This window comes from Montipora capricornis, chromosome 13, assembly GCF_036669925.1.
Source record: "Montipora capricornis isolate CH-2021 chromosome 13, ASM3666992v2, whole genome shotgun sequence".
Classification (NCBI taxonomy): Eukaryota; Metazoa; Cnidaria; class Anthozoa; order Scleractinia; family Acroporidae; genus Montipora; species Montipora capricornis.
The window spans coordinates 31,431,832-31,458,238 of record NC_090895.1 but is presented as its reverse complement, the minus strand read 5'-3'; the positions used below and the strand labels follow the sequence as shown (position 1 = coordinate 31,458,238).

The 26,407-nt window shown below is 38.5% G+C and overlaps 2 protein-coding genes across 9 annotated transcripts in view; one reads left to right on the top strand and one right to left on the bottom strand.

Moving 5' to 3' along the window:
* The window catches only part of LOC138029304 (retinoblastoma-associated protein-like), a 46,585-nt gene extending 27,544 nt beyond the window's left edge, over positions 1-19,041 (bottom strand). Inside the window, exons 1-10 of one of the 5 annotated variants that reach the window (XM_068877027.1) lie at positions 18,812-19,041; positions 9,707-9,864; positions 8,866-8,921; positions 7,025-7,102; positions 6,530-6,661; positions 4,546-4,590; positions 3,053-3,111; positions 2,267-2,374; positions 915-940; positions 705-758 (exon numbers count right to left, since the gene is read on the bottom strand). In XM_068877027.1, coding sequence (XP_068733128.1) covers positions 705-758; positions 915-940; positions 2,267-2,374; positions 3,053-3,111; positions 4,546-4,590; positions 6,530-6,661; positions 7,025-7,102; positions 8,866-8,921; positions 9,707-9,826 — 678 coding nt within the window. In that variant the 5' untranslated portion in view covers positions 9,827-9,864; positions 18,812-19,041. Of the gene's footprint in view, positions 1-704; positions 759-914; positions 941-2,266; positions 2,375-3,052; positions 3,112-4,545; positions 4,591-6,529; positions 6,662-7,024; positions 7,103-8,865; positions 8,922-9,706; positions 9,865-10,325; positions 10,505-13,898; positions 14,057-15,233; positions 15,664-16,770; positions 16,895-18,811 lie in introns of those variants that run through there. The other 4 variants (XM_068877029.1, XM_068877030.1, XM_068877026.1 and 1 more) reach the window with 4 other exon arrangements.
* On the top strand, positions 10,718-25,388 carry LOC138029309 (EGF-like repeat and discoidin I-like domain-containing protein 3). 4 transcript variants are annotated; one of them, XR_011127859.1, is made up of 5 exons: positions 20,640-20,735; positions 21,886-22,341; positions 23,188-23,471; positions 23,869-24,514; positions 25,302-25,388. XR_011127859.1 is itself a non-coding variant. In XM_068877039.1 (4 exons), exons 2-4 carry the CDS (start codon positions 21,915-21,917, stop codon positions 24,004-24,006), a joined length of 849 nt encoding a protein of 282 aa, XP_068733140.1. In that variant the 5' UTR covers positions 10,718-10,915; positions 21,886-21,914; the 3' UTR covers positions 24,007-25,388. The 4 variants fall into 4 exon arrangements, 3 of the variants coding, with proteins under 3 accessions (XP_068733140.1, XP_068733142.1, XP_068733139.1); XM_068877039.1 differs by lacking the exon at positions 20,640-20,735 and adding an exon at positions 10,718-10,915 and having other exon boundaries at positions 23,869-25,388; XM_068877041.1 differs by lacking the exon at positions 20,640-20,735 and adding an exon at positions 19,976-19,994 and having other exon boundaries at positions 23,869-25,388.
* The last annotated feature ends 1,019 nt before the right edge of the window (positions 25,389-26,407 follow it).

Below are 26,407 nucleotides of genomic sequence, written 5' to 3'. Positions count from 1 at the left end.
TTATTACTGGCATTTTTGAGTGCCCAGCACCTCGACAAACGTTTCCACTTTATTTATTCTCCAAAATCATCCCATATACATCATGTTTTTTTAGAACTTTTTGATTGAGATTTCACTATTTCAATGGCTCTAAATTAAAAGACAGGAAAAGTGGTCTTACTTTGATCAACAATCTTGGAGCAATGAATTGGAATTGGTTTGATACAGGGTTGACATCAATTTAATTTGCATCGCTGTTTTCAAATAACTATCTCAATGCAAAGCAGTCCGTGACGTCATGCAACCTGGTATTGAACCCATTCCTCTTCATTGCACGGTTATTGATCAAAGTATGACTTTTTCTGTATTTTAAAGCAAATAAAAAAGTGAATTTTCAATCAAAGGAGAATAAATAAAGTGGAAAAGTGTGTTGAGGTGATAGGCATGTTAAAGCCTTTACTTAAATCAAAGAATACACAAATGGAATAGCTTTGAACATGATTCAACAACTGCTTTTTGAGTGTCATCAATTAGACAAAGACTTGCATGATTTGTACTATCCTTAGTTTTTATACCATTATAAATTGATGCGTTTAAATAATATTATAATGTTAGTGTATGAATAAAAGGTTATTGTAATTGATTATTCCTGACAGATTGTTGATGTGATCAAGCATTAATTGCCAAAACTGTTGAATTTTTTTGGTCCAGATTTTATCCCTTACCATTGAATAGGAGACATTGGACTCTTGGCAGAGCACTGGCAGAATCCCTTGGTCCTGGAAAGGAACAAAATTAATGTTCTCAGAAAAATAGATGCTGATTGGTTGTCCCTTTCCTATCTAAAAATGATGTACTAGTGTATCTACCCTCTGGTATATGGCTACAACAAAACAAATTGAATAAAAATGCTTCCAAGGACATAATGCACCTACCAAAGTAATGTTTGTCTCTAAAAAGTCTGTAAGTATAAATGAAAGCAACAGTTACTCTTACTAAAGTTAAAAACGTTCTGTGGTTAAAAAAGATTAAAAACATAAGCGTTTGGCTATATCAGTCTATAGCCATTAACGAATGGAAAATTTAGCGTGCAAACGAAAATATACACGATAAGGGGTGCGAAAATTTCTTCCAAAAAAAAAAGAATACAACAAGAAGTGTTAAAAAAGCTAAGAGATAAAAATGTAAATGAGGTCTAATAACAATAAAATAGAGTATTGCCTAGACAACGTTTTTTTAGTTATTTTCCGTGTCGACGGTTTTAGCTGTGTGCCAAGATTCTAGAGTGTAATTGCCTTTGTCAATAACACAAGCATTATCGAAGTCAATGTAATGATTGTTTTGCCACGCATGTGTTTGCAACATTTGAGTCTTTTGTATAGTTCTTAAAATTTCAATGACGTTCCTTTTTTCGGGTTTCAAAGCATCTTCCGGTTTCTTCTATTTAATTCCAAGGACAGTCTTTGCAAGGGATTTTATAAACAACGTCACATTGGAGATCTGAAGGTTGTCTGTACTTTGGAAATGGGAATTCTTGTTGGAGGGTTTTGAAGGGTTTGTTGACCACACAGATTTCATTGTTACGGAGTAATCTCGTCAGAGGTTTGGTTAGGCCACTGATATAAGGGAGGCAAGCATAACCCTGGTATGTATCCAATGGTTTGACCCATTTGAAAAACATAGAAACCAGTTCTTCTGGTGGAGGAACTGTAGGTGGGGGTGCATGGCTTCTTATTGAGAATGTTGGAAATAACAGCTGACGGGTAGCTGTTAGCTTTTAACGCGGCCCTGACGTGGTTCCACGTTTTTCCTTCATGGCTGCTGGGGAGGTTGGATGCCCAGAACAGAAGGGTCAAGGCCGTACTGACTAAAGTTTGTAACAAAGTATAAATAATCTATTGCCAGATGCCAAGAAACCCTGTGTAATTGACTCAGTCAAAAGCCAGGTCATCCTGGGCAAGCGAGTGTTGTTACCTGTGTTTGGTTGTTGTACCCAGAGCCTCTGGGAAGCCGTATTGTTGTAATCAAGTTGTTGTTGCCATTAATTTAAATTGCTAACTAAAGTTCACTGTTCACAGGTTGTCTTGTCCTCATTACTGGTGCAGGCTTATAGTCATGCATTACCAATGGCAATTGAGGCTAACACATAATATTTTAATACCAATACCAGGTGGTTCACAGTATCAGTGTACTCACATATTTATGTATTTACTTGTGCATGTGTAGGTTAGCTGATGGTGCCTGAATTTAAATGTAAGAATCTGCATGAACGATGAATTGCACTCACCTAAAGGTTTTTGTCTGTTGGCAAAGAACTTTCGATGTACAAAATCCACACAACACAAAAGCAGGTAAAATGCTGTCATTAAATCTCCCACGTGATGTGACTGCCAACCTAGCACATACATTTGTACAAAATATATTATTATTACATTATTATCTTCCAGAGTGTCAAAAATGAAACTACATTCTTAAGTACATGTAGCCATTGACACTGGAGCAAAAGACAGTGTTGATAAAATAATTGGAAAAATGCACTTATTGGGTTTAATGAGGTTAAACGAAGTTTAACCAAGTAAACAACTAGGAGCGATTGCAACCAATTGGTCAGTGGTTTTTAGTATACTTGTGCATGCATGGAATTCCTCGTGCTTTGGGCTGTAGCGCTTACTTATCAGTGTGGCGGGAAGTAGGAGCATTGTGTGTGGAGCGTTTAGCGGTTTTTGTTCCCTTCCTCCCCACCCTCTACTTTCCACTGTGTATCAGTGTGACGGGTGCCTGTTTTTTTCTCGGGGGCGTGGAGGCTCATGACAGGGTTGTCAGGTTTTGCCAGCCTTCGGTGCAGTCTCCATCTTGGAGCTGGATGCCAATAGTGGAAGCTCCAGGATGTTTTGGGCACCCAACCTCCAAAGAGTGACGATGTTGTTTATTGGAAATGAAACAGAGGGCAAAGCACAAGGGAAAAACCTGGATGAGTTATTAGGGCTGATGGGGAAATAATGTTATACTGGCGGCAATCAGCTCCAAACATACATGTACGATGGGCTTCGTGACTGAAAAGAAAAAAGATTACCTTTGCAAACAATAAACAAAAGCCAGCAAGTCTTGAAGAAAGAGTCCTTTGCTTTCTCACTGTAAGAACAAAGTTGGCACACAACACAACAAACATTGTAAAAATAACAAACAAAATTATATATATGAAATGAATCATATATTGAACTGTGGATATGAAATCAAGTAAAGCTATGATCCTTGCAGTTATGAACATTTTTTAGCGTATGCGTAGAGAAGCCCGAAAAATTCAGGGCGATGCTTTAACCAACTGAGCTATGAAGCCACTGACAGTGGAATTGGTCATTTGTGGGTTCAAATGTTCATGTGATGAATCAACAAACGAAATGATATATGAAATGGATCGTAATTATATTGAAGTCCTGAATTTTTCAGGCAATTGCTAAAAATTGGGTTCATAACTGCGAGGATCATAGGTTTACTTGATTTCATATCCACAGTTCAATATATGATTCACTTCATATATCATTTTGTTTGTTGATTCATTCATCACAGGAACATTTGAACCCACAAATGACCGGTTCAGTTGGTAGAGTGCTGCACCAGTATCACAAGGTCACAGGTTCAAACCCTGTTGAAGTCCTTAATTTTTCAGGCTTCTTTACGCAATTGCTAAAAATTACGTTGAGGACAGCAAGGATCATGGCTTTACTGGACTGTAAAAATAACTGGAATTTTTATTTCAAGAGATCACATGATCAAGTGCTGGGGTGCGTGGGTTGTTCACCTTTTGGCTTTTCTCAAAAAAAAATCAAATCAATTTTAGCTACTAGTAAGATAAAATTTAATGATAATGTCTTAGTAGGTTTGGAGCTTGCGCTTTAATTAAAGATGATCGAGCTGGGAAATGATCAGTACTGAAGAGGGAAGAAGGTATCCATGGCAACCTTGCAAGTGGGTACCATGACGAGCACCAACATACTGAGACAATCAATAAGGAAGAAAAGACTTAAAATCTGGAACAAAATTGCTGAGATGTAGTCCAGTAACCAAGTACATGTAAATGCAACCAAGAGGAGAAACTGGCTGCAAAACTTCTTAGGGTGGGGAGCAACTGTACTCAGACAAGCATTGTCATTTTTAATCTTATCTGGACCTAAATTAATAAATAACTCAACCAAAACATGGTCCCAAGAACTGTGTTGTGGGTTGTCCCTACTCAAATCTTCTACTGCATTTCTCACAAACTCTGCATGCCTCCCCCAGTTGGGATTGTTAGAAATTGATTATGTTTATTTGCATCAATTATTGTTTAATTTACCTTGACAAGCCCAGTTGTAAGGAGCAGGTAATTTAAAGGTACATATGTTTTTTGTATTTAAAATAATAACACATTGGGATGCAGGAGACCATTGCTCTTACCAACTGAGTTCCTCAATGATAGTTGCTAATAAAGGTGTCGGCAATGTTACGTTGTCATGACATGTCTACAGTTGAAGTATTGACATTTCATCTTGATTCTTTATACATAAGAGTTATCATGGACATGTTTACCTTTCACAACAAAATGCTTGATCTTTAAGTACAAATGGCATAACTCTGAAAAGTGAAAATAAAATTATTCAGTCTTGAGACCTTACATGTATTTCCACTTTTCCAAGCATCTTCTTTCAGTACAACAATATATTATTAAATCAAATACATGTAAGCATATAAAGTTTTTTTTTCGCATTTTATTAGCTGATGCTGTGACTGTATATAAGTGGAAAACATCTGGGTAAAAGTTAAGAATCCGATCCCGCCAACGCGTCGGTCGACACACCACCAACACACTACCTACACGTCGGCCGACACACTACCGACACGTTGGCCGACACACTACCGACACGTTGGTTGAAACACTGGCAAATAGCCGCCATTTTAAAATGGAAACACTAGTACCTAGGTCTTCTCGATGTTTTGGAAAGGGTTGGTTACCAAAACAGGGAGTTCATTATAAAGGATTGGGAAGTTTAAACTCTATTGATCATTGACTCTTGATCTGAGTAGATGACAGTTCCAGGTTGGATATGTGTAGTGATGAGACGATGAACAAGGGTCTCTCTAGTTCGGTCGGGAACGCGGCGGAAGAGCAGCACCTTCTGCGATCCTCGCTCCACTACGCCAAATACCCACGGACCTTCCGATACTCTCCCTCTCTTATACTTTCTCTTGGCACCAAACTTCCGACTCGTCTGCGAATTGTAAACGAAGTGACATACCAGAGCACCCTGGAGAGGCTGGGAGACCCGAAACTTTCCATTAAAAGGATCGAGCAGGAGTGCCGAGGCAGCTGGGCGATCTGTTGCCGTTTGTGAAACGACTTTGTATCGCGAAAAGGCTGTTGCCGATGGCGTTGGACGATGCCTTCTATTCCTAGAGGGCTTTTTCAAGTAAAAAAGAAAACGGCTCCTTTAGGAGCCACCAAGTTTGCAAAAGTCTATGTCCAATTCAATTGCATTATGTTGTTCCCTTGTGCTCAAATATGTTCTTGCCGCATAATGATACTTCACAGTCCCGCTTCCTTGCCGCATAATGATACTTCAAAGTCCCGCATGTCCACATTTTTTTCGCACCCTCTTAGAAGCCCTGTAAATATAAATGCTGATAAAGACGAAGTCTGGGGAATAGCCTCGGGTAAAGCATTTGCCAGAGTGAGAACTAGGTTCTAATAACAACTTGTCGTAATGGGAAGTGGGTTCTAATATCACGAAATGCAAGATGGAGGTCAAAAGTAAATTTCTTATTTTCATATCCAAGTGAAAGTTTTCTGTCGAAGACATTTCCGTTCAGTTTGAAAAAGGTACGTTTAGGTTTTCAACAGTTCAATAAGGCCCAAATGAGTCACCGACACGCCACCGACGCATCTTATACGTTATAAGATTAAACAGCCCCCCACGCGTCGGCCGACAGTCGACCGACGCGTTGGCCGACGCATTGGTGGGATCGGATTCTTAACTTTTACCAACATCTGTATGTCGTTACAGAGGGCAGAAGATGAAGTCAAGGTGATCAAAGTAGGCAAAGTAATAATGAATGACCATGAAGACTGTTGGTGCAGTTTTGATGCAGTTAAATAAAATTTTACACAGTTGACAACAGGAGTGCTTAGGTACTAGTTGTGGTCAATGGCCATGAATGGCTCTTAGACTGGAACAATCTGCATCATGATTTCCAGCTTGTGTGTACTGTAGGGCACAACTGCAACAGAATTGCCGTAGGGTAGTAGGAAACCTTAGCATGTTTGTGAAGCATTTTTGGGGGTTGTTTCCTCTTCCATTCCCTCCATTCTCATTTCCCCTTTTTTATTGGTGTGATAGGTGCCTGTCCCTGTGCTGCAATGGGGGCTCATGACTGGGATTTCCCAGCCAAGTAAGCAGTCTTCATCAAGTAGCTGGCCATCCTTAGTGGAATCTCCTGGTTTTCTCAGGCATCCAGCTTCCACTTTATCAGGGGCAACCAATCACAGTGCTTGTTTTGTTGTCCTATATCGCCATACCTTGTAAACTTGTAAAATAAGGCAGAGGATATACAAAATGTTCTTTTTAATTCAGTGAGGCTCTCAATCACAGTGTTCTTAACATCACAAATGTCAATAAACTCTTTCATCTTTTGGAAAAATTCCACCATCCTGAAAGACAGGATGCACAGAAGTTATAATAAACATAAAAGTGCAACAGCAATTTGATCAGTAAGTAATTATATTAAATTTTCAACCAGATATTTCGTTTCTGATTGGTTCACAGACACTCTCGATCTCCATTATCAGCTCATATACCACAGGGAAACGGACTGGCTTTTAAAATTGCCAAGGGCCCAAGCATTCAGAATTTGAAGACAAAGTAATAAAACAATAACATTAATAGTAATCATTATTCCATTCATGCTTGTTGGTTATGAGAAATTTTTGGTGATTATATAAGCCAACTCCGCACTATGTGCCTTGTTCCAGCTATTTACCATTTCATATCCAACACACTTATGGAATAATTACCTCATTCTTGTAACCTTTAACAGGTCATGTACTGCGGGCTGAGCCCTTCCATTTTCACTAACTTGGATAGCAGCATTCCTTTAGGGAAAGGAAACCAAAAAATGTACCGTAAACGTCCATGCATAAGCCGCACTTTTTTTCACAAAATTGAAGCCATAAATCAAGGGTGCGGCTTATCCATGGATACATCTGTGTTTGGAGTTTTAAAAAACCTAATTAATATTCATACAACTTCTTAAGATCTCAGTAAAGAAACATAAAAGAAACTGAGAGCATGTTACTGCTGTTCATTGACTTTTTAATGAGTGGTGGCTCCTAAAGGAGCCGTTTGTGTCTTTGAGAGTTTATCCGCGATTCTTGCTCTCCAAGAGTTCTTTCAAGCGATTAATTTTCGCTTTACTCAAACAAGTAAACACCAAACTACAAGGAATCTCCATTCCTCCGCACAGCTGTTTGCATCCCCACATTTAAAGCTCGGCTACTAAGCACTCATTCGTTTTGTTTCAATATCAAAGGAATTTCAACTTTATGGTGCAACCTTGATTGTTTGTCCTTGTTGGTTTAAAGCAATAGAACGTTACTGGAACTTCAAACTTTATTATATTACATTTTTTTCCAAAATCTGAGCTTCTAAATTCGGGGTGCGGCTTATCTACGGATGCGGCTTATACATGGACGTTTACGGTAAATTAAATTACAGAATCCTACCGTAAATGTTCTTGCCCGGGGCAAGCGAAATATATCCATGGGCAAGTAAACAACCCTAAGACTTGCTCAATCAGGCAATCAGAATTTTTGTTCGACTTATATTTTGTGAGACGATTTGATTGCCAACGAAGAAAGTGACTAGTAATATTATATAGTCACCGCAAACATGATAAAAGAAATAACTATATGTTACATCTCTTTGCTTTCATTTATTTTTCTGTTAAAAGATCTGGTACAAACCTTAAAACAGATTGGAAGGATGAACATCTTTGAATAGAATGTTTGTTTCAATGGAACCCAGTTTTCGCATGGCCAAATGCGCTACGATACTTTGGTATCGAACAAGCGCACAAGGACAAAATGGCATTTAATTCAAAACCAGAATCTCCCTTGATCTCTTACAGAAAAGGAAAAGCACTTAAAGATATGCTTGTCAAAGCAAAACTGTGAAGGCACTAGCACACGATGGACACACAGCAGGAGTCGCGTTGGTCTGTCAAACCCATTTTACACACATTACACAAGCCCCCTTTGAGTTTTAATTGGCAACAGGTCTTTAGAAGGTGGGCAACTGAAAACAACCATGGGCAACCAAAAAAACAAAATTGGTTGCCCAAAGGGCAAATTAGTGAAAAAGTAAGTGCCGAACACTGATTAGCTAGCCAATAGAAAGGACAAAACAAAACTGTGGGTTTTAATCAAAATCTTTCTCATACTGTAATGTAGCTAAAACAAGCGTAGCTCAGTTGCCCAGTGCACGGCTTTCTGAGCTGGTGGTCACCACTTCGATTCCTGTTTCATTTGATCGACGTATGTTTCTACTTTCCTCTGATCCTTGTACATGTAGCGGTAGCTTTGAATACACATAAAATGGAGCGTTGATGGAGGAAGGAGGGTAAAATGTGTGCACCAAAGGCCACAAGTTTTTCAGTAACTCTATTTCATTGTCACGTTACCCTTGTAAAATAAGGACCTTTACCTTTTAACGAATAATCTAGTTCCCATGGCGTTCCATTGCACAAACCACATTGACTTGGAGAGAATTTCAAAACATTAAAAACAGTTTCTTTTAGCAAATACTAATGTTGTTTTAACTGGGTTTTCAATAAGTCACCCATTTCTGCATTGCTTACTTTTTGTGACAGAGGGTTACATATGCAGTACAGACGAACGATGGAACCAATGTATCCTGCAAGTGACAAAGCAGCAACATTAAGTTAACAATGACTCAATTATATAAACTGAGTAGCATATGGAGTCCTTGGCAGCTCAGTGGAGTACATTCAACAAAAAGATTCCTTCATTAAATCTTTTTGTTACAACTGTTACAGAATCAGGTATTACCAGAAACCCATAAGGGTTGAAATGTGTAACGCGCGTTCACAGCTTCCGAATATTCAGTGCTAAGTACCATATTTGGAAACCCTTCGCTCCAGTTAATTTCGCGCGAGAACATTGGTGGTATTGCGTTGTGGTGTTCTTGCGAACTCATTGGTTGAATGTTTCTCTTTTGTTGTTCCAAATATGGTACTTAGCAAATTGAATATTCAGAGGCTTGTTTCCCAGCACACAAGGGGCTGTAACATGTTTCAACCCTTATGGGTTTCTAGGTTGGACCTGAAACAAAATTCTTTCAGAATCAGTTTGCATGGCTGTGGAGACACAGCAGTATGATGTAAAGGGATATCAAAATACCATAGCAACACAGCACAGCCATTCAAAAAAGAACAAAGAGGCAACCAAGGACTGGCATTCTTATCACTAGGGTTGTTCTCAGGATAGACTCCCAGGTTTTACTCTTCTGCTGTGCTTAAAAGGAGACAAATGGTTTGTCTGCCATCAGTTGGGATTCTTACCTTTTCCATTTTTCTGTTTATTTGTTACCATTATGTTGACAATTAAAGGCCCTTAATTATCGAGTCAATTTGAGTATTAATTTAGATATATAGCTGTAATCAAAGGATAGAAAGGTACCTTTGCAGTTTCTGAGACTTTGGTTGAAACAGACGCCCAAAGACTCCAGGATTCCTCTCCAAATTCTTCGTTAAGTCCAACCTGTTGACAAAATTGCTCAAATGCTTTCTTCTCATCCATATGAAAATCTTTGTATCTTGAAATTAGTGGTGCTTCATCTGAAATCAATTAAATTTAAAACACATCAAAGAACTGCACACTCTGATTTGAATGAAGAGTGTGAAAGAGTACCACAGACCAGACCTTCTGTAATTCAGGAAACTGAACTTTTAACATTGTTATTGATCGTATTATTTTGTGCAATCTCATAAGCAACAGCATGGACTCAAATGCCAGACAAATAATAATTATTCTTGTTTGTTGTTTGCCAGAAGACTTGTTTTTTGTTTCTTTTTCAATGGAATGTCTCAACTGTCTCACAAGATCAGGGCTCGACATTGCGACTCACTGGTCGCCAATGCGACCAAAAATCAAGCGTTGGCGACTAGATTTTTAGAGCTAGTCGCCAGTGGGCGACTAACCTTCACCTTTTTCCTTCATCCTTTTAACCTCAAAGGCAAATCAACCGTAGTTTTGGATAAAATGCATGATTTATGCGCACAGAAATAACAAAACAAACCTAAGACTCTTTTGGCTCTTCGATCTCCATCAGGGGCACCCAACGTCAATTTTCGGAAAATATCTGTTCGGAAGACGATTTGAGATCTAGAATTTTCGGAACATTTGTTCTAAAATTTCTGGCTTCCCTGCCTGTCCTAGGATTTTTGAACATCTACAAAATGTATAAGTGCCCATTTTTAACGGATTTTTGTCCTAAAAAGGTCACCTAGATTTTTCGGGAGCCTTTTTTCGGGCTGAAATTTTCGAAAAGGTAAGTTTTGATCCCTATAATTTTCGGATCACTAGACTTTCAGCTACGAAATCCGAACAGATAAAAAATTTTCAGGGGATAAAAATGTGCCTATATATCTACCGTTGAAATACCAAAAATAATACGTTTAACAATGCTATGTTTAAGTGTTTTTGAACTATATTCTCGTTGGGTGCCCGTGATCTCCATGTTTCATAATCGAGCGCCATGTTTGATTCAGCAGCTGGTATTGCGGGCGCACTAAACAACACGTGCAATCATTGAAGCGTGAAGTTCACAACGAAGCCTTGGCTTTTTAGCGCTGAAAATATGGAAAACTGGTGATTGTTTATGTTCAGGTTTGTCTATTTATGTAAGCTATAGACTCGATGTTACATGGAAACTTAACAAAAGCGGAGGAAGCACAGGAAACGTGACTAAAGCTGCTTTCACATTGATTATTTACCTCGTAATGCGTAATGATATGTTTTACGAGCCCTTGCTTCCTTTTAAGTTTTAGTATCTCAGTCTTAGAAGCTTACGTGTACCTAAACTTAGGACTATGAAGAAGATTGCATGTGTACATGATCATCAGAAAAATGAAGAAAAAAATATCAGTGAAAAAAATGGCGACTAAAAGTTAAGATCTGGCGACCAAAATTTTTGGATCAGTCGCCAACTGGCGCCTTACTAAAAATGTTAATTTCGAGCCCTGAAGATGTTTCATGATTAAGCTGCTTCCTAAGCTTATACTTCTGAACAACCAAATAGGCTTCATCAAAGACAGATTCATAGGAGATAATTAATATTCATTTAATTGATGGCATTACCAAACATTGAGTGCAGGCCAAAGAATGATGTCTCAGAACTTCACCTTTTTCTAGAATTCGACAAAGGTTTTGACACTCTGGAATGGCCTTTTACACGTAAAAGCCTTCACCACTTTGGTTTTGGGCTATCTGAGATTATAAAAAGTGGAAAAGAGTGTTTAGATGCAACATTGAAAGTTGCATCCTAAACAGTACTTGAACTGGCTAGTATCCTTTTGAAGTTATTAAAGGTGTAAGGCACTGGGTTCCCTGTTAGCAGAGGTCTCTTTTCTTTTACATTTGCTGGGCTGACAAGTACAGCAAAGCAGACCTCTGCCATGCGTTGAAACTTACTGTGTTGAGCATGCGCGGCAGTTACTTAGCAACAGAATCCTCAAGTGATACTTCATGTTGTGTCGGTTCAATTAACAACAGCGGAATAACTGTAAAGGAATGCACGGGACACAACAGGCTGCAGGCTCAGGTCACAGTTCAGCAAATATATCATGGAGCATGCAGTTTGAAGAGTGCTGTCCAAGGTTGTGGACTGCACTTGGATCAAAGTGAGTTTCAGGGTTAACGCTAACCCTATCCTGTACTCATCACCCCAGCCAATGCAAAAGAAAAGAGACCTCTAGATCTGCTAGCAGGGAAGGCACTGGCCCTTTGTTGCCTTATCTTTTTATTTTGGCAGCAAAAATTATGGTCGAAGCCTTTCACCAAAACAAAAAAAACTAGGAGCATGAGTAAAACCAGCACTTAAATTAAAATGAGCCAATATGCAAATGATAGGACACTTGTCGCTGCAAAGAATATCTAAAAGAGTCCATAAAGCTATTGTATGGTTTTTGTAGAATATCTGGCCTCAAAATTAATCAGCTATAGTATTAGTTTTATTCATCATGTTAGCATTCTTGTTTCTCAGAGAAGGATTTTATATCAGCTTGCCATCTTTCACTGTCTGTTTGCACAAACAATCATGCAAAGCCGGGAAATGACATCATCAATATCCTCACTAGTGAGGATATGGAAAATACGCCACTCGGGTTCCGGATGTTGTTTTGTATAAATTTTATGAGTGGTGTATTTTCCAGTAAAACACTCCTGTCTGTAGAATAAAATAATGGAATGTAGGAGTACTAGTTTTAATATATATTAAAAAAATGTATCCCCTTGCAAAAAATTGTAATTGTTTAAAATTTATTTGTTTGCCACACAAAAGAGCTACTTTTCGTAAATGTTTTTATTATATGGTTCTGTCTCACAAGGACTGGGAACTACCAAGTTCACGAATTTGATTGGCTGAAATCGATATTGACCGCGGTCTAGATTTCCCCATCTAGACCGGCATCTAGTCCGGTAGTGTTTTGCGGTGAAAAGATGCAAACTAAAATGCAAAAATATTGAGTATTTTCTTCTACCAATATTTATTTATGGAAGTGCCAAACAGCATGATGACAAAAGAGAGGATGGCGAGCAAACTTTGACAGAATTAAGTTCAGCTCATCGCCACTCATCGCCGTTCGCAAGCAAAATGTCAGTTAGTACAAACCAGTTACATTAAACGAATTAAATTGTTCTAGTTTGCCATATAATAAACATCTTATTAACCGAGCTTAGTCAGTCTGTATGGGAGAATCTTGACCTCGGTCGTGTGTACAGACCGCACGGCGTTCTGTCTGTACTCACGACCGGGGTCAAGATTCTCCCATAAAGACCTCCAGCGCGGTTAATAAGAGCTAAGTAATAATGTGCTGAGGGCACATAAAACACAAAAGTGGCAAGGAGACCTCAAAGAAAGTAGGAAGCTTATAATTATTTTTTTAAATTCTAAACTCACACGAAAATATATATATTTACAAGAAAAAAAAATAAGAGCAATGAATAAAGAATAATAATTACAAAGAGACAAGCTAGAAACTGAATAGTTGTGTGTAAAGAGGTCAAGCTTTCTTGAACTAAGTGGGTTGCGAATCTTGTGATGTTGAACGCGCGGCTAAATGTATTAAATATAAACAATTTTGGCCATAAATTTAATTATTATGAATACGAAAAATGTTGTCTCGGTGTGTCACAAGTTGTTGTTGATTATTCCTTGGCAAATTAATTAAACACGGAAAAAGCAAGTTTAAGTTCACGGGTATATTAACCGGTTAACAAAGAAAATTACGAGAAACATTGCCTCGTCCGTGCTCGGCGGGATTTCACACGTTTAACGCATGACTTGTGATTATTGCAATTAGCTAATTACAAGATTCGTCGTATCACAATGAAAACAGCTGAACCAGGAAGACTTGAAGGCATTCAAGTTGTGAAGCTGAAATAATTTAACGGCCCGAGAAGAATTGTCTCGAAACCCACTAGAATGCTGTTAACATAAGCTTAACAAAACACAACCGAGCCATACAAATGCTACATATGTGAGCTCATGTGCACTAAACTGTTTAAATTAATTGTAAGAAGGCAGAGAGGTCAACTGAAACGATAAGCTTAATCCTGCAGGTATTTTTATGCAATTTTCTTCCTTGCTTACCTCTCATAATGAAGACACAGATTTTTAGACACCTTGTTCGATACAAAACGGAATATTTCCTTCATATTGAGCAAGATTCCTACAAATTAATAAAATCAGCGCCATCTTCTCGTTGCCCGCTTGCAAACAGGACTTTCGCGCCTTGGCTGGTTCATATGCACTTCCGTTTTACTGGGCTGACAAATATGGTATAAATTTAACAAATATGGAATGAACCGGAACTGGTAAGAGCGAAATTCCTAATACATTAACAATTGCGCCGGAGTTTTGGCGGGAATATGTCGATCGTGGCTACACTTTACAAAAATAAATATAAACTTTCACCGATCAAATCATTCTTTGAAAATTACTAACTTTCCCCTCTTTCTTTCCAAATATGTGGCATGGACGAATCTTTTCACACGGCAGCTTTGAAAACAACGCGTAAAATATTTTGAAAAGAACAGACATTTATTTGTTCTGATGTTCCTTTTAGAGTCGAAAGCTTTGTTTTTCGAGCACTGAAGGCACTTGCCAGGGTAATAAACAACGGTAATTTAAAAAGTAAATATAACAAAAATAATAATTCTATGGCCATTGCAACTTGCCTGTCCCCCGCTACAAGTTGCATTTGATTGGTCCTGAAAAGCCCCTTACGGGAGTGAAACGATGGCGCAGCCGCCTCAAGATGACATGAGTAGAGAGGGTATATATCGACTGCCGAATCGCTCCCCAATTCAATAGTGAAATATCTGTTCGGATGGAATGTTGACTACGTATTTCGAAATTTTCTGCCGGCGTTCCCCTTGATTTTCAAAGCATTAATTCCCAACAACGGTTATGTGGCAAACCTGAGAAGCAACCTAGCATTTTATGGAAGCAAATAGTTTCGTGGAGCGGTTCTTGGAAGATAACTTCCAACTGTCATTAACTGTCAACAAGATGTTTTACCCCAAAATGTTTGGACTCTTTTATACCGAACAGGTGAAGTTGTTCTAGCTGATGAAAATATCTCTTTGAAAAGTCTAATCCGGCTCTACAAGGAATTTTGAATGTCCTTCTGAGGCTTTTAAGTAAATTCGTTCCTCGGGGGCCTTGATACCTCAGGAGGCAATTTACTCCAAGGTAGGTGGTGAACACCGAGAAAACACATTACAGCAATGAAAAATATTTTATTCAGTTAAAAGAAAGGCTTTTCCGAAAGGCTAAATTGTAACGTTATTCAAGCAGTGTCTATTCATTTATTGAGAAGAGTTAAGAATCAAACAGTCTACACCTTTTGAAGACCTGAACGAAAAACAATGAACAACGTGACAGTAATGACAAATAGAATAAGAAAACAAGATTTTGACTTACCAAGCCGGAATGACGACTTTACGCACGCCTCCAAGTTTATCCTGTACTGTCCTCCCAGCGTACAAAACCAGTAACATTATAACGAATGCACTGAAGAGTCAGCCATCTTACTTATGTAACCTTCATGTGTATTATTTCCCCAGAATATTCCTGACCGACTTAATTCTCAAGAAGCTTCAGTGAAGTATCAAGAACTGCGGCGGGCTAAGTATTCGAAAGTTAGACGTCAAAATATCATTTGTCACAAGTGACTGTTCTTTTCAGTTCAGATCGTGAACTCAGCAGTAAATGACAACAGAGTTGTTTTGTTTTCATTTTGATATAATTAACCTGTTTCTTGGCGCGAAACAATAAAAATTGGCGGACTAGGAGAACTCGGGTGGAACAAATTTCTTCACGTTCTAAACACGAGGTTGTCAGGAACTACTGATTTTTCAAGTCTTGAAATTCTTGAACCAAGAATATTTTTCCGAAAGATTGCGTAACTTTCAAATAATTTTGTTGTGCTTAACTTTGCCGCTATTTAAGAAAATTAAAGACGTTCATATCATAGGCTTAAGGAGGCCGAGTAACAATGAAGGCTGTCAAATACAAAAGGAGCTTTACCTCCAAAACCTTTTACAAAAAAAAAACGTTATAAAATAAGGACAACACAAGCACTATAACGCAGCAAGAAAATTGGGCGAAATCGTAGTCTGTTGCATTCGAGAATAAATAATCAACAAGTGACAATAGAATGATATCGAATGTGCTCTCTCTTGTCACTGGCAGAATAAACAGCCGACAGCGGGAAATAGTTTCTAACTATCTATAATGAAGTACCACACTTCCTAACTGATCCACTAGACAATAAAACGCCTCCAAAGTAACTGTCACTCGAAAGATTATCTTCGAGACGGTTGCTAGAAGCCTGGTTCGCGCTATCCTTTCGTTAAGAGGTATCAAAACCAATAGGTTTCCATGGTATTTAAATGCCAGTTAGCGCTAACCGTGCTTCGAGCAACCCGCGCTAGAAGTGAGATATATATCATTCCTTCAAAACGGTGAAAGTTCTCGGTTCACTTGAATTCCTTTTATATATAATAGTTGCTGTGGGGAACTACTTTATACAACATCATATATCGAAACTTCTTATAGGACCATACAATGTTCAAACGACAGTAAAGTTAACATTCCACTGATCATGTCCGTTTTTAAAATTGCAGACGTAGTTCCTCCTTTTCCTTGCACACTGACCACGTTTGTGCCCCAAGCGAGCGACATTCGAGAGTATATGTGTATAATATCAAAGAGCTAATTTGTTGTGACCCGAGAACGGAATAAACTTTCGCTCCATTAAAAGCATGACTGATCAGTTTTAAGTTTTCATTTTCAGGAAATTCATGATCACAACTGTTCACAATCACTCGATTGAGGCCGGTTTATGCGGTACGATTTGCACTACAACAGATTTTTAAAATCGTACCGATTTTCATTTCCATGACTGAATCGGACGTTCATCGGCTGTCAAAATACATGCAAGATTTGCGCTCCTTACCGTGCAAACCTGCCCTTTACTGAACAAGATCAACAGTTGATGAGACGGCAAACGAAAATAAACTGTGACAATTGCGGTGCAAACCCGCCTCCCACTTCCACAAAAAGAGCACACCATTTCCCATCTACCAGTGTTTTTTGTGCATTAAGTTATGATATCGACTTGATTTTCCGGTTATGAATTTGTGGCCAGTGACCAAGCCCTTAACCTCTTAATCGCCTATTTATTGCTTCCTAGATTTCAGTAAAGAAGTTACCGTGACGCTTAATAAATAACTTCAAACTGCTTCTGAGTCGATGGTTCCTTTTTGGTTTTTGCACCAAGAAATGAGTTAATTGAGACTTTTCCACCAAATTTTAAATGCGCCGATATCCCGTCGAACGGTGCAGGTTGGCGTGAAATTGTCTGCCTCTATTTTTTCAAAGATGCTGATTGAAGCAAGGAAGAAACAGAATTAACCACATCTCAGTGCATAAAAACAAAAAGGAATTTCTCATGCTGTGTAAAATCCTAAATTATAAAAACATGCGTAGAACTTTGCTTGTATCAACAACAACAAGATTTTATTCCGAAAGAAACAATTGCAAAATGTATGTCTCTACCCGAAAATAGCTAATCGAGGCGGGACTCAAAATAGAAATTTACAGGTAGGATGTTAAGATTAATAAAGTAGGAAAAGGCACTCTCTCTTTTTTTAGGAAAGGTAATTAATAATAGAGCTTGTTTTTTTAAGAAGAAAAAGAAAAAGAATCTTTTCTAAGTCAAACTAAAAAGCTTGACCCCAACAACTTATTCCGTATGTAATATAAGAATATCTAGATAAGATACATGTAGTGATATAACTTCATTGTAACAGAGAGTGATACAAAGTGCAATGGTATAGTTCCGGCAAATTACACGATTATAACAAAAATAAGTTAAATTTCGTACGGTGACACTGACCAGACACCGGTACATCTATCTTCCGTTCATCGTACAAGATTTCGTGTTGTGACCAGCTGTATTCTGGCCGGTACATAATGAATGAGCCGGTCCTTTACGACATCATGTCAACGGTGAGTAGTACCCCCGGTATTCCGATGTCTCCATGGTCCAGGCTTTGCCTTCTCTACTGTACATATTAAGCAAAGGACCGGTACGACGATCAAATATTAACGTTATTTCTAGTTGGTATTCGCTCTTATTCTAAGAAAAAAAATAATGAAATAATCTGGCATTAGGTGGGAGAGCTTTGTACTGATGGCCGCACAAAGAACTCGTCGTGATCATGACACATTACTGGATAAAAGCAGGAATACGACTCGTGGGCAAATTTGACGCAGGTTGTAACGAAAAATTGTGTTTAGCACATTGGCAAGTAGACAGTGAACTATTAGTTATGTCTTAAGCTGGCTCATTCCATGATCAGGACATGACCCACTTGTTATTCATAAAGTTAGGTATACAAACATATTTTTAATGGCGTCGACTAGGGTGAAAAACGGACTGAGTGCAATTAAATGCGAAAGATTTATAACCCGTCAAATCTACTTGACTGGTAATCGTCTCCAAATACCCCCCAAAGAAACCACATGTCAGCTGAGTCTTGCGAAAAGTGCAGGAGGACCGCCCGTGCCACCAAAGGCCCGTTCGAGTAAAATTGAAGGCAATGTTAAATCAAAGGCGATCGTATACTGTTCTTATTTGAGAAAGTATGACATCGAAGCGTCAGGTGCTACTGTTGTGAAGAGCACTGGGCTCAAAAAGGTATTACAAATACTATGTTTGCTTTTAAGAAACATTATATTCGACAATTTATCAGTACCCACACTTATTTTCCACATAAGCATGACATAAGATTTAAGGCAGAGAGTTCATAAAATTAACAGAGGAGGAATGTAACACTGAAATGGTCCTGGTAGCATGAACTTTATATTTAGAAACTGAATTGCACAGAGGGTATTGTGATGCAAGCAATCATGGATATGCAAGAAAGCATTCATTCTTCAACGTCTTTACCCATATATCTGTTCAAAGAGTCATATTTATCGTGTTAACATACCTTTGTGACGAGGCCGCGAACGTAATGACTTCCCGCGTCAAATACTGCAAGCTTAGATTGTGCGAGGCCGTATCTAATGAGCGCATGGGCATTCAAGATAACTCATTCTTTCATACTCTCACCCGCAATCCTCGTTAATAATTATCATTTTTATCCAAAAGCTTTAAATTATTTTCTTCTCGTAGCGTTCGTTTGTTTGGTGTGTTATGAGTATTTCGAAGGACTTGTTTGTTGACGTTATCATAATTTATGATAATGCTTGTGGACAAAAACCGATACAATAATTATGCTCTTCCATTCCCGCTACCAATTTTTTGCAGTTTAAATTAAAGCAGTAAACCGGCAACAATTACAGTAATTGCCTTAACTTACATAAAAGAGTAATTCACCGTCTGTAGAAATATATAATATGCAAACTTGCAGGATAAAATATGAGAATAACAGGGTTCTTTTCAAGAAACAACAATTCCCGAGTTAATTACAATTTCCTTAAGGTACTTGTTTTATCAGATATCGAGATAACATTCACAAATAAACTGATCTAGCAAAAGATAACTAAATAAAGTATTCTGGGACAAACTGAACAACAATGAACATAGTAACTACCTAATTAAGACTACAAATGGTTTTTAAACCAGATCATAAAGGGAGTGGAGGTTTTACTGGGAGTCTGGGTAAGTGCAAGTCCTACTGTAACTCAGTTATGACAGTTATGGACACTGGTCTCCAGTCAAGTAAGACAAATTCACCCGCTTCAGTTGTCAAAACTTCTGTCAATGTCATCACTGAACTGTCCCTCAGTTCTCAAGACTACACTCACCTGGACAATCATGTTATGACTGCTGTGTTGTTTCAGCTAAAATTATGTAAGTACAGTAGTTTTTATATTGTATCGGTTCACTTACCGAAAACTAGTTATAATAGACAGAAACAAAACCAGCTTATATTGGCAAGAGAACAGACAATGCCGACAAGACCTTAACACTGAGCCAGCTTTTATCTGAAATGTTTAAGTTTTCTTTTTTATGGTTCGTAACGAGAAAATGTTTACATGTCCATATAAACATGGCTTGTTGCATTTATAACATCTCTCAGTTCAACTTCTGACAAAGGTACTTTCATCATTTCATGGGCTCAGGGGCGCGATTTTTAACGTGGTTCTCATCAGTGACTTATCTCCGAGGTAACACTGTATTTTATCATGTTAATCTACGAAAATTGACCACCACCATCTTCAAAACCCATGGGATGTAAGCACAAATAAAAAAGTAAGGTGTCACAATGACAAAGTATTTTCGTCATTCTGAACAGATACCCAAGGACCAATAGCGTTCAGTAAAACCCGGCAGAACGATAATGGTCAACAATTGCTAATTATTTTGCTTCCTGGAAGAAAACACGCCATTTGTCTCTCTTGAAAATTTAAAAGGACTACTGGATGCATCAAAATAAGAGATAACGCTATGCGAACAAAATTTTAACGAGCACATGAAAGCAACGGATGCGCTCGCTTAAGTGATAAAACCACTCAGAGCAGCTGCGTAGTACTGTTTAATTAACTTCTATAAAGAATCTACTCCTGCCGTTAATGAAGGAAGCTGAAGAAACTTTACTTTCTCCTTAAGTTTTGCACCGAAGAATTGCCTTTGGCAGGATACGTCTCCTACCTCAACAGTAGCAGAAAATTAAAAATTTAATAACAAAGGTTTATATAAAGTCTGTTTTTCTTTCTCTGGCAACGTACTTAAATCAGTCAGCTCAACTGCTAAAGAATGACGTCGTTCTGTCAGGTTGAGCAAATGCAATCTCAATGCCAGAGGTTGGATTATTTTACAGACCAGTGCAGTATTTCAAGGAGTAATAAGTCGGTGCTGCCAGAATCGGAGAGGGTAAAATAACGTGGAAAGCATATCATATTTCGTGGGTGAGATTTTTGTTATTTATTTGGGCAAAGTAAACGGTTGGTCCCTTTTTTTTAAGTGGAATATTCAGTCTTATCACTGTTTATTTATCTCGGTTGAGAAAATTCTCTCCATTATCATGTAACTGGAACAAATCTTATTTTTACCATCGAGAGAATACATGAAATGTTCATATATTTGCACCGTCCGCGACCAAATCTTACTTTTGTCGCTTTAATGTATGTGGTCAAGTTTTGAGTTTTTCTCTGACATAGTCATAAACTGGATTGCTAAAAAAAACTGAGGAACCTTGCCAAAAGTGAGAAAATGGTATTCTGCTGGATAAGATGCATTTTAGTTCACATTGAATTCTTTGTAAGTGTTTTTAACAACATGAATTGCGTATTTGCTGAACCACTAATATTCCAATATCAATAACATTATGCTTTACATTTCATCGATTTCAGTAGGTAAAGTATCCGTTTCAATTTGGATCAAAAACAGTCTAAATGTGAATTTGACTGTGAGGTTTTAATTAAATTTGGAGGTATCCAATTTCGTCTATTTGCATTGAGCTCTAATTGTTCCGTGGTATTATTTTTCTTTGTATGATTAGTTCAGTTACTGTACCACTCCACTCAAACTCCGTCAAGCCGCTAGCTTCAGCGATGATTCGGATTCGGGCTGAACTAACACCTGGCCATTGTCATCCCGTATCCGTTTGCCGGCAGAGTGGACAGAATTAGAATGATTCTCGAAAACTACACCAAATTTCCGTTCTATTCCACAGATCACAAACAAAAATCTCGAAATTTTTCTATGTTCTGTTATTTGATTGATAAGTAGATTCCAGTGAAATGATCTGCTTTTACAAACTGGGCAAAAATTCCTCATGGCATAATTAGAATATGATCATGAAATCACCCCCTCAATGGGAGAGAGAGTAACAAAGTAATCGTATGACTGAAAAAAAAAACTCATAACCCTTCTAAGGCACTGGGAAACAAAGCTTGTCTCGTTTTTAAAATTAAACGTTGGACAAATTATTTACTTTCTTTGTTCTACTGGTATGGCTGTCTTCTTCGTAAATTTAAAAAAACAATTTGTAAGATAAAAATTGATTGACTGGAACGATTTTCGTAACAACTTAATTCCATATATGGTTTATTTCAGGTAATGTGACCATGCTCTGCGTTTAAGGAATGTCGAAATATTTCGAACTGATCTTGGTTGACATCATACTTTTCTCAAGTGGTTATCTTTCGATAGCCACTTGCTCCAGTCAATGTCGCACAAGTTTCTCAAATAAAAATTACGTGCTAGTGGGTCATGTGATACAGACCTTGAAAAGCACAACTTTTGAGAAATGTACATTTTCGTGCGAGATGGATTCTCGTTGCTTCAGCGTCAATTACTTTGCATGGCACAAAACTTGTGAACTGAACAACGCGTCCTCAGATTCGTCCCCAGACCACTTGGTCCCAAGGAAGGGAGCATTATCCATGGATATGGTGATTCGGAAACATCGCACCTGTGCAAGCATGCGCTGTGAGAATGGAGGAACGTGCGTTCCTAGTCCTAGAGAGCATTGCAAGTGTTTTTTGGGATTCAGTGGATTTCGATGTGAAAGTACGTACATTTTTTGTTCTCTGCTAAGAAGGCGTTTTGGGTTCACACATTTCATTCTCTCAAAACAAAACAGAATAAACCAATATTAATTATTTGTTGTTGGAATCGAGTTTTTATTTTACAGGAGTGCTCTAATTGGAAAAAAAAAATATTGGTGACAAAACATCTTGAATTCACCATTAGCCTAGCCCAGTAAACGATCAAATATTTCATTCGAACATCGTTTTGAAAGTTTACCCGCCATTCTCTATACATACATAATATAATTTCGTTAGAGTAATACATACTACTCTAATTTCGTTTATTAATAGAATTCCGCGTTTGATCTTGATGAAACACTGATTACTTATTGCTGCCAATGTTACGAGGCAGCCATTCTAATCGTTTTCATTAGAGATGCACGGATTTTTGTATTTCTGGATGACTGCGTTGTGCTGACATGACATGTATTAAGCAGTGTTGATGCGCATGGCATGCGATTCGTTTTGATACCTCTCGGCAGCATTCCACTCATTCATGGTAATTACTAGTTTATTTATTATTCTTGCTTTGTGGGTGAAATTTGACCCAAACCAATCAACAGTGTTGGGAAAGCAAAAAACGTGAACCACAAACAATCAAAAAACGGAATTTAAAATTCATATACAATTATCTCTTTGGGTCAGAGGGAGTTTAACGTCTATCATTCATGCAGACGAGGCCTAACAACACTGAAACAGCTGTCAATGGCGCTCACTGCCAAAGTGATGTGGCTGTACGCATGGGTAATATACCGGCCAGACAGCGAGGTCAGGAGTATGCGCAATGCTTACTAGTTGTATGTACACTTGTCTTGTTTTCCTTCAGTTCTGCAAGGGGCTCTTGGAATGGAAAGTGGAGCCATCCCCAATAACAATATCTCAGCTTTTTCGGAAAAGCCAGGTTATAATGCTTGGAAAGGACGTCTACATGGCTCCGAATGTTGGATGGCCGAAGAAAATAACCGAAATCAGTACATTACCGTTTCATTTACAAGCGAGAAAACTGTGAATGTCATCGCTACACATGGAGCACCAAACGACGAGTGCTGGGTTACTTCTTACCGCATTCAGTGGTGGTGGTCTGATGGGTCTTCTCATTCGGACGAAACGGTAAAAATGCTAAAATTTTCGTAAGTTTACAGTAGACTTAACTCGATTCTGACATATTGTTGTTTTAGTCTTGCCAGTTGATTATTTTCATTCTTGTGAAAGCCATAACTGTAACGCCAATGTTCAACTGTCCCTGTAGTCCAAGAAAAGACAAATATTTTCTCTCTCTCTCTCTCTCTCTCTCTCTCTCTCTCACACTTTCTCTCCTAAAGCAGTTGACTGACGAATGAGTGACCATGGCCCTTGTATAAGATAACCGTAGCTTTCGTGCCATTTGACGAATAGAAGCGTCTAAAATGCCCTTAACATGAGCACACAAGTTAAAGGAAAACTGAGGACTGATATTAATGATTTTTGCCGATATTATCACGTGTACTTTTTTATTCTCTACGGACAGGCATATCAGGCAAACCAGGACAAGAATACAGTGGTTTATAACACGTTAACATCTCCAATTAAAGCTAAGCTGGTACGCATCTTTCCTTTAAACTGGCACTCTTGTATAGCAATGAGGCTAGAGCTTTACGGCTACTAACTATTCCCGTTCAAAGGCAAGAGGGCAGATAGGAGACGAACAGCTGAATTTTCGACGAAGTAAGAAAGCAGTTACCAACTAGTCGAACTGAATTGTGCGCCCACTTTTTCCATATAACTCGCGAGTTGGTCAATTCACCTTGTAGAATTCGCGGAGGACAGGAAAGAAGTAGGCCCACTTGTTTACTGGTATCATTTGTATCTATTATGTTTTACCCTCATGACTTAAAAAACCCAAATGACCAATGCTGAGACCGAGGCGCCTTGAAGAAGGAAAGCATAAAAGCTGATGAAGTGCACCTCGGATTAGGAAAGTACGAGATGCGCAGAGTTCTGGGATTATTTTGACAACCCAGCGGGACCATAATAATTTTTCTTGTTTAATCTTTACATTTCTCAATAACGGCGAGTTGTTCTTTGTTCCCTTCAATTCTGAGGAAATTTATGTGCTAATTGTGGGTCGAGAGTTTTACCGTTTTAGACGCGCATTTCTGAATTCCTTTTTCTGGGTCTCTGCTGCCTCTGCTAGGCTCGATTACCAGCCGCTGTTTCGGGAAATGAGCCAGCGCTCACTCCCGAAATCTCGGCTGGACGCGTGAAGTGAGCCATTGTTAATCTCCGCCAATCAGAAACTCGCCTGCACAAATCCGTCTGGCATAAATTATATGTTTTGGCTGCGAAGGTATTCTTTGACCCGGCCTGTTCGAGGTTTACAGTGCTTTAAGGTAGGAAACATCCAAGATTGCGTCAACAAAAGCGTTCGAGAAGCTGGACAATGGGAATTGTGTCGTTTTCTACCGCCTGAGTTCGCAAACTTCACTGATTTTCCATATGGCGCCAAGGTCAAAATACGGCTTTCAAACCATTGCTATTGCAATTTTCTCCTCATACTTCGTTAATGTAAGAGCAAGTAAAATTCCTCAAGATCAATTGAAAGTACTGCTGAGTTTATTGCTGGCAAAACGAGGGGGCCGACTGAGAGCTAAAGCAGCCGAAGATTTCGTCGATGATTCGCCGGTTGAATTCAAACTCACATCGATCATTTAACCACAAACTCAAGCTCGTATCATCTGGAAACTTCGCACAGACGTTTTAAGCATTGTTATGTAATTTCTGTTTTCTTAAAATCAGTGTTTTTGGGATGTCTAATGCTATTTCCCCGCCACTATTAACTTAACTTCGCATAAATTATATTTTGAATTTACGTCACAGACACAATCTATTGCTCACGCGTCCAGCCGTCTCTTCTCGGGGAGGATACCCGAACTCGAGTGAGCGGCGGGAAATCGAGCCTAGGTCTCTGCCTGTACGGTCTTGAATAAGTTTTTAACAAAAGTTCGAGGAAAATGGTGTTAAATTTTAACTAAAAGATTGTTGAAATTATTTAAGAAAGTGTATCTTCTATTTATTTGTACGCTTTTTCCTAAAATCTACAGTTAATCGAAAAAGAAATTCCGAAAGTAAACAGTTAATCCGAAAGATCTACTCGTTTGTACAATATTTAATCTTATGTGTTCTGATTTGTAACTATGTACCCCAGCATGTTATCGGTAAACATGCTTACCGATAAGTACTTCCGATGTTTTTATGATCACCTTTTCATAAACGCTCAGCAACGTTTTGCTGAGGCCTAGAATTGTTAAACAGCGTGGGATTCAAATTAACCGATCTGAGACCGAATCACGCGTTGTATCGTCCGTGTTGTATCATTGTTGTATTTTTTGGGGCCATGGTTTTAGTTTGGCCCCAAAACATTGTTCTCACGCCTTCCCTAATATTTCACAGCTGCGCCTCAGGTTCCCTTTCGAAAATCCGGTCAAACCTTAATGTTGGTGGCCTTCATTTTTGCCATCAAATATGACTTAAATGCAGGCGTTTAATGCATTACCAGAAACCCATAAGGGTTGAAACGTGTAACGGCCCCTTGTGTGCTGGGAAACAAGCTTCTGAATATTCGATTTGCTAAGTACCATATTTGGAACAACAAGAGAAACATTTAACCAATCAGTTCGCAAGAACACCGTGACGCAATACCACCAATGTTCTCGCGCGAAATTAACTGGAGCGAGGGGTTTCCAAATATGGTACTTAGCACTGAATCTCAGCACTGAAGCTGTGAACGCGCGTTACTCCTTTCAACCCTTATGGGTTTTTCGTATTACTGTTAAATTCCCTGAAGAAGTCTACGTAAACTAGACGAAATGCGTTGGAGACTAAACAAGTTTTACAGATACAGTTCGCAGAGTGCTGCTCACAAGTTTAGTTTTTTAAATTCATTTTGTATTGTACCGGCCTAACTAAGGCATGTTCTTAAATGTGGCAGTGTCTAACGTTTTGGATAACAACGAGACCGAAAAATGATGGGTTATGGACCTCTGCTGCTTAATGTCCTTCGAAAATAA

Coding starts and splice junctions, on each gene's coding strand:
- LOC138029309 (XM_068877039.1), top strand. CDS start 21,915: ATGTCGAAATATTTCGAACTGATCTTGGTTGACATCATACTTTTCTCA. Junction 22,342..23,187: donor CAGTGGATTTCGATGTGAAA/GTACGTACATTT, acceptor GTTTTCCTTCAG/TTCTGCAAGGGGCTCTTGGA. Junction 23,472..23,868: donor CTTCTCATTCGGACGAAACG/GTAAAAATGCTA, acceptor CTCTACGGACAG/GCATATCAGGCAAACCAGGA.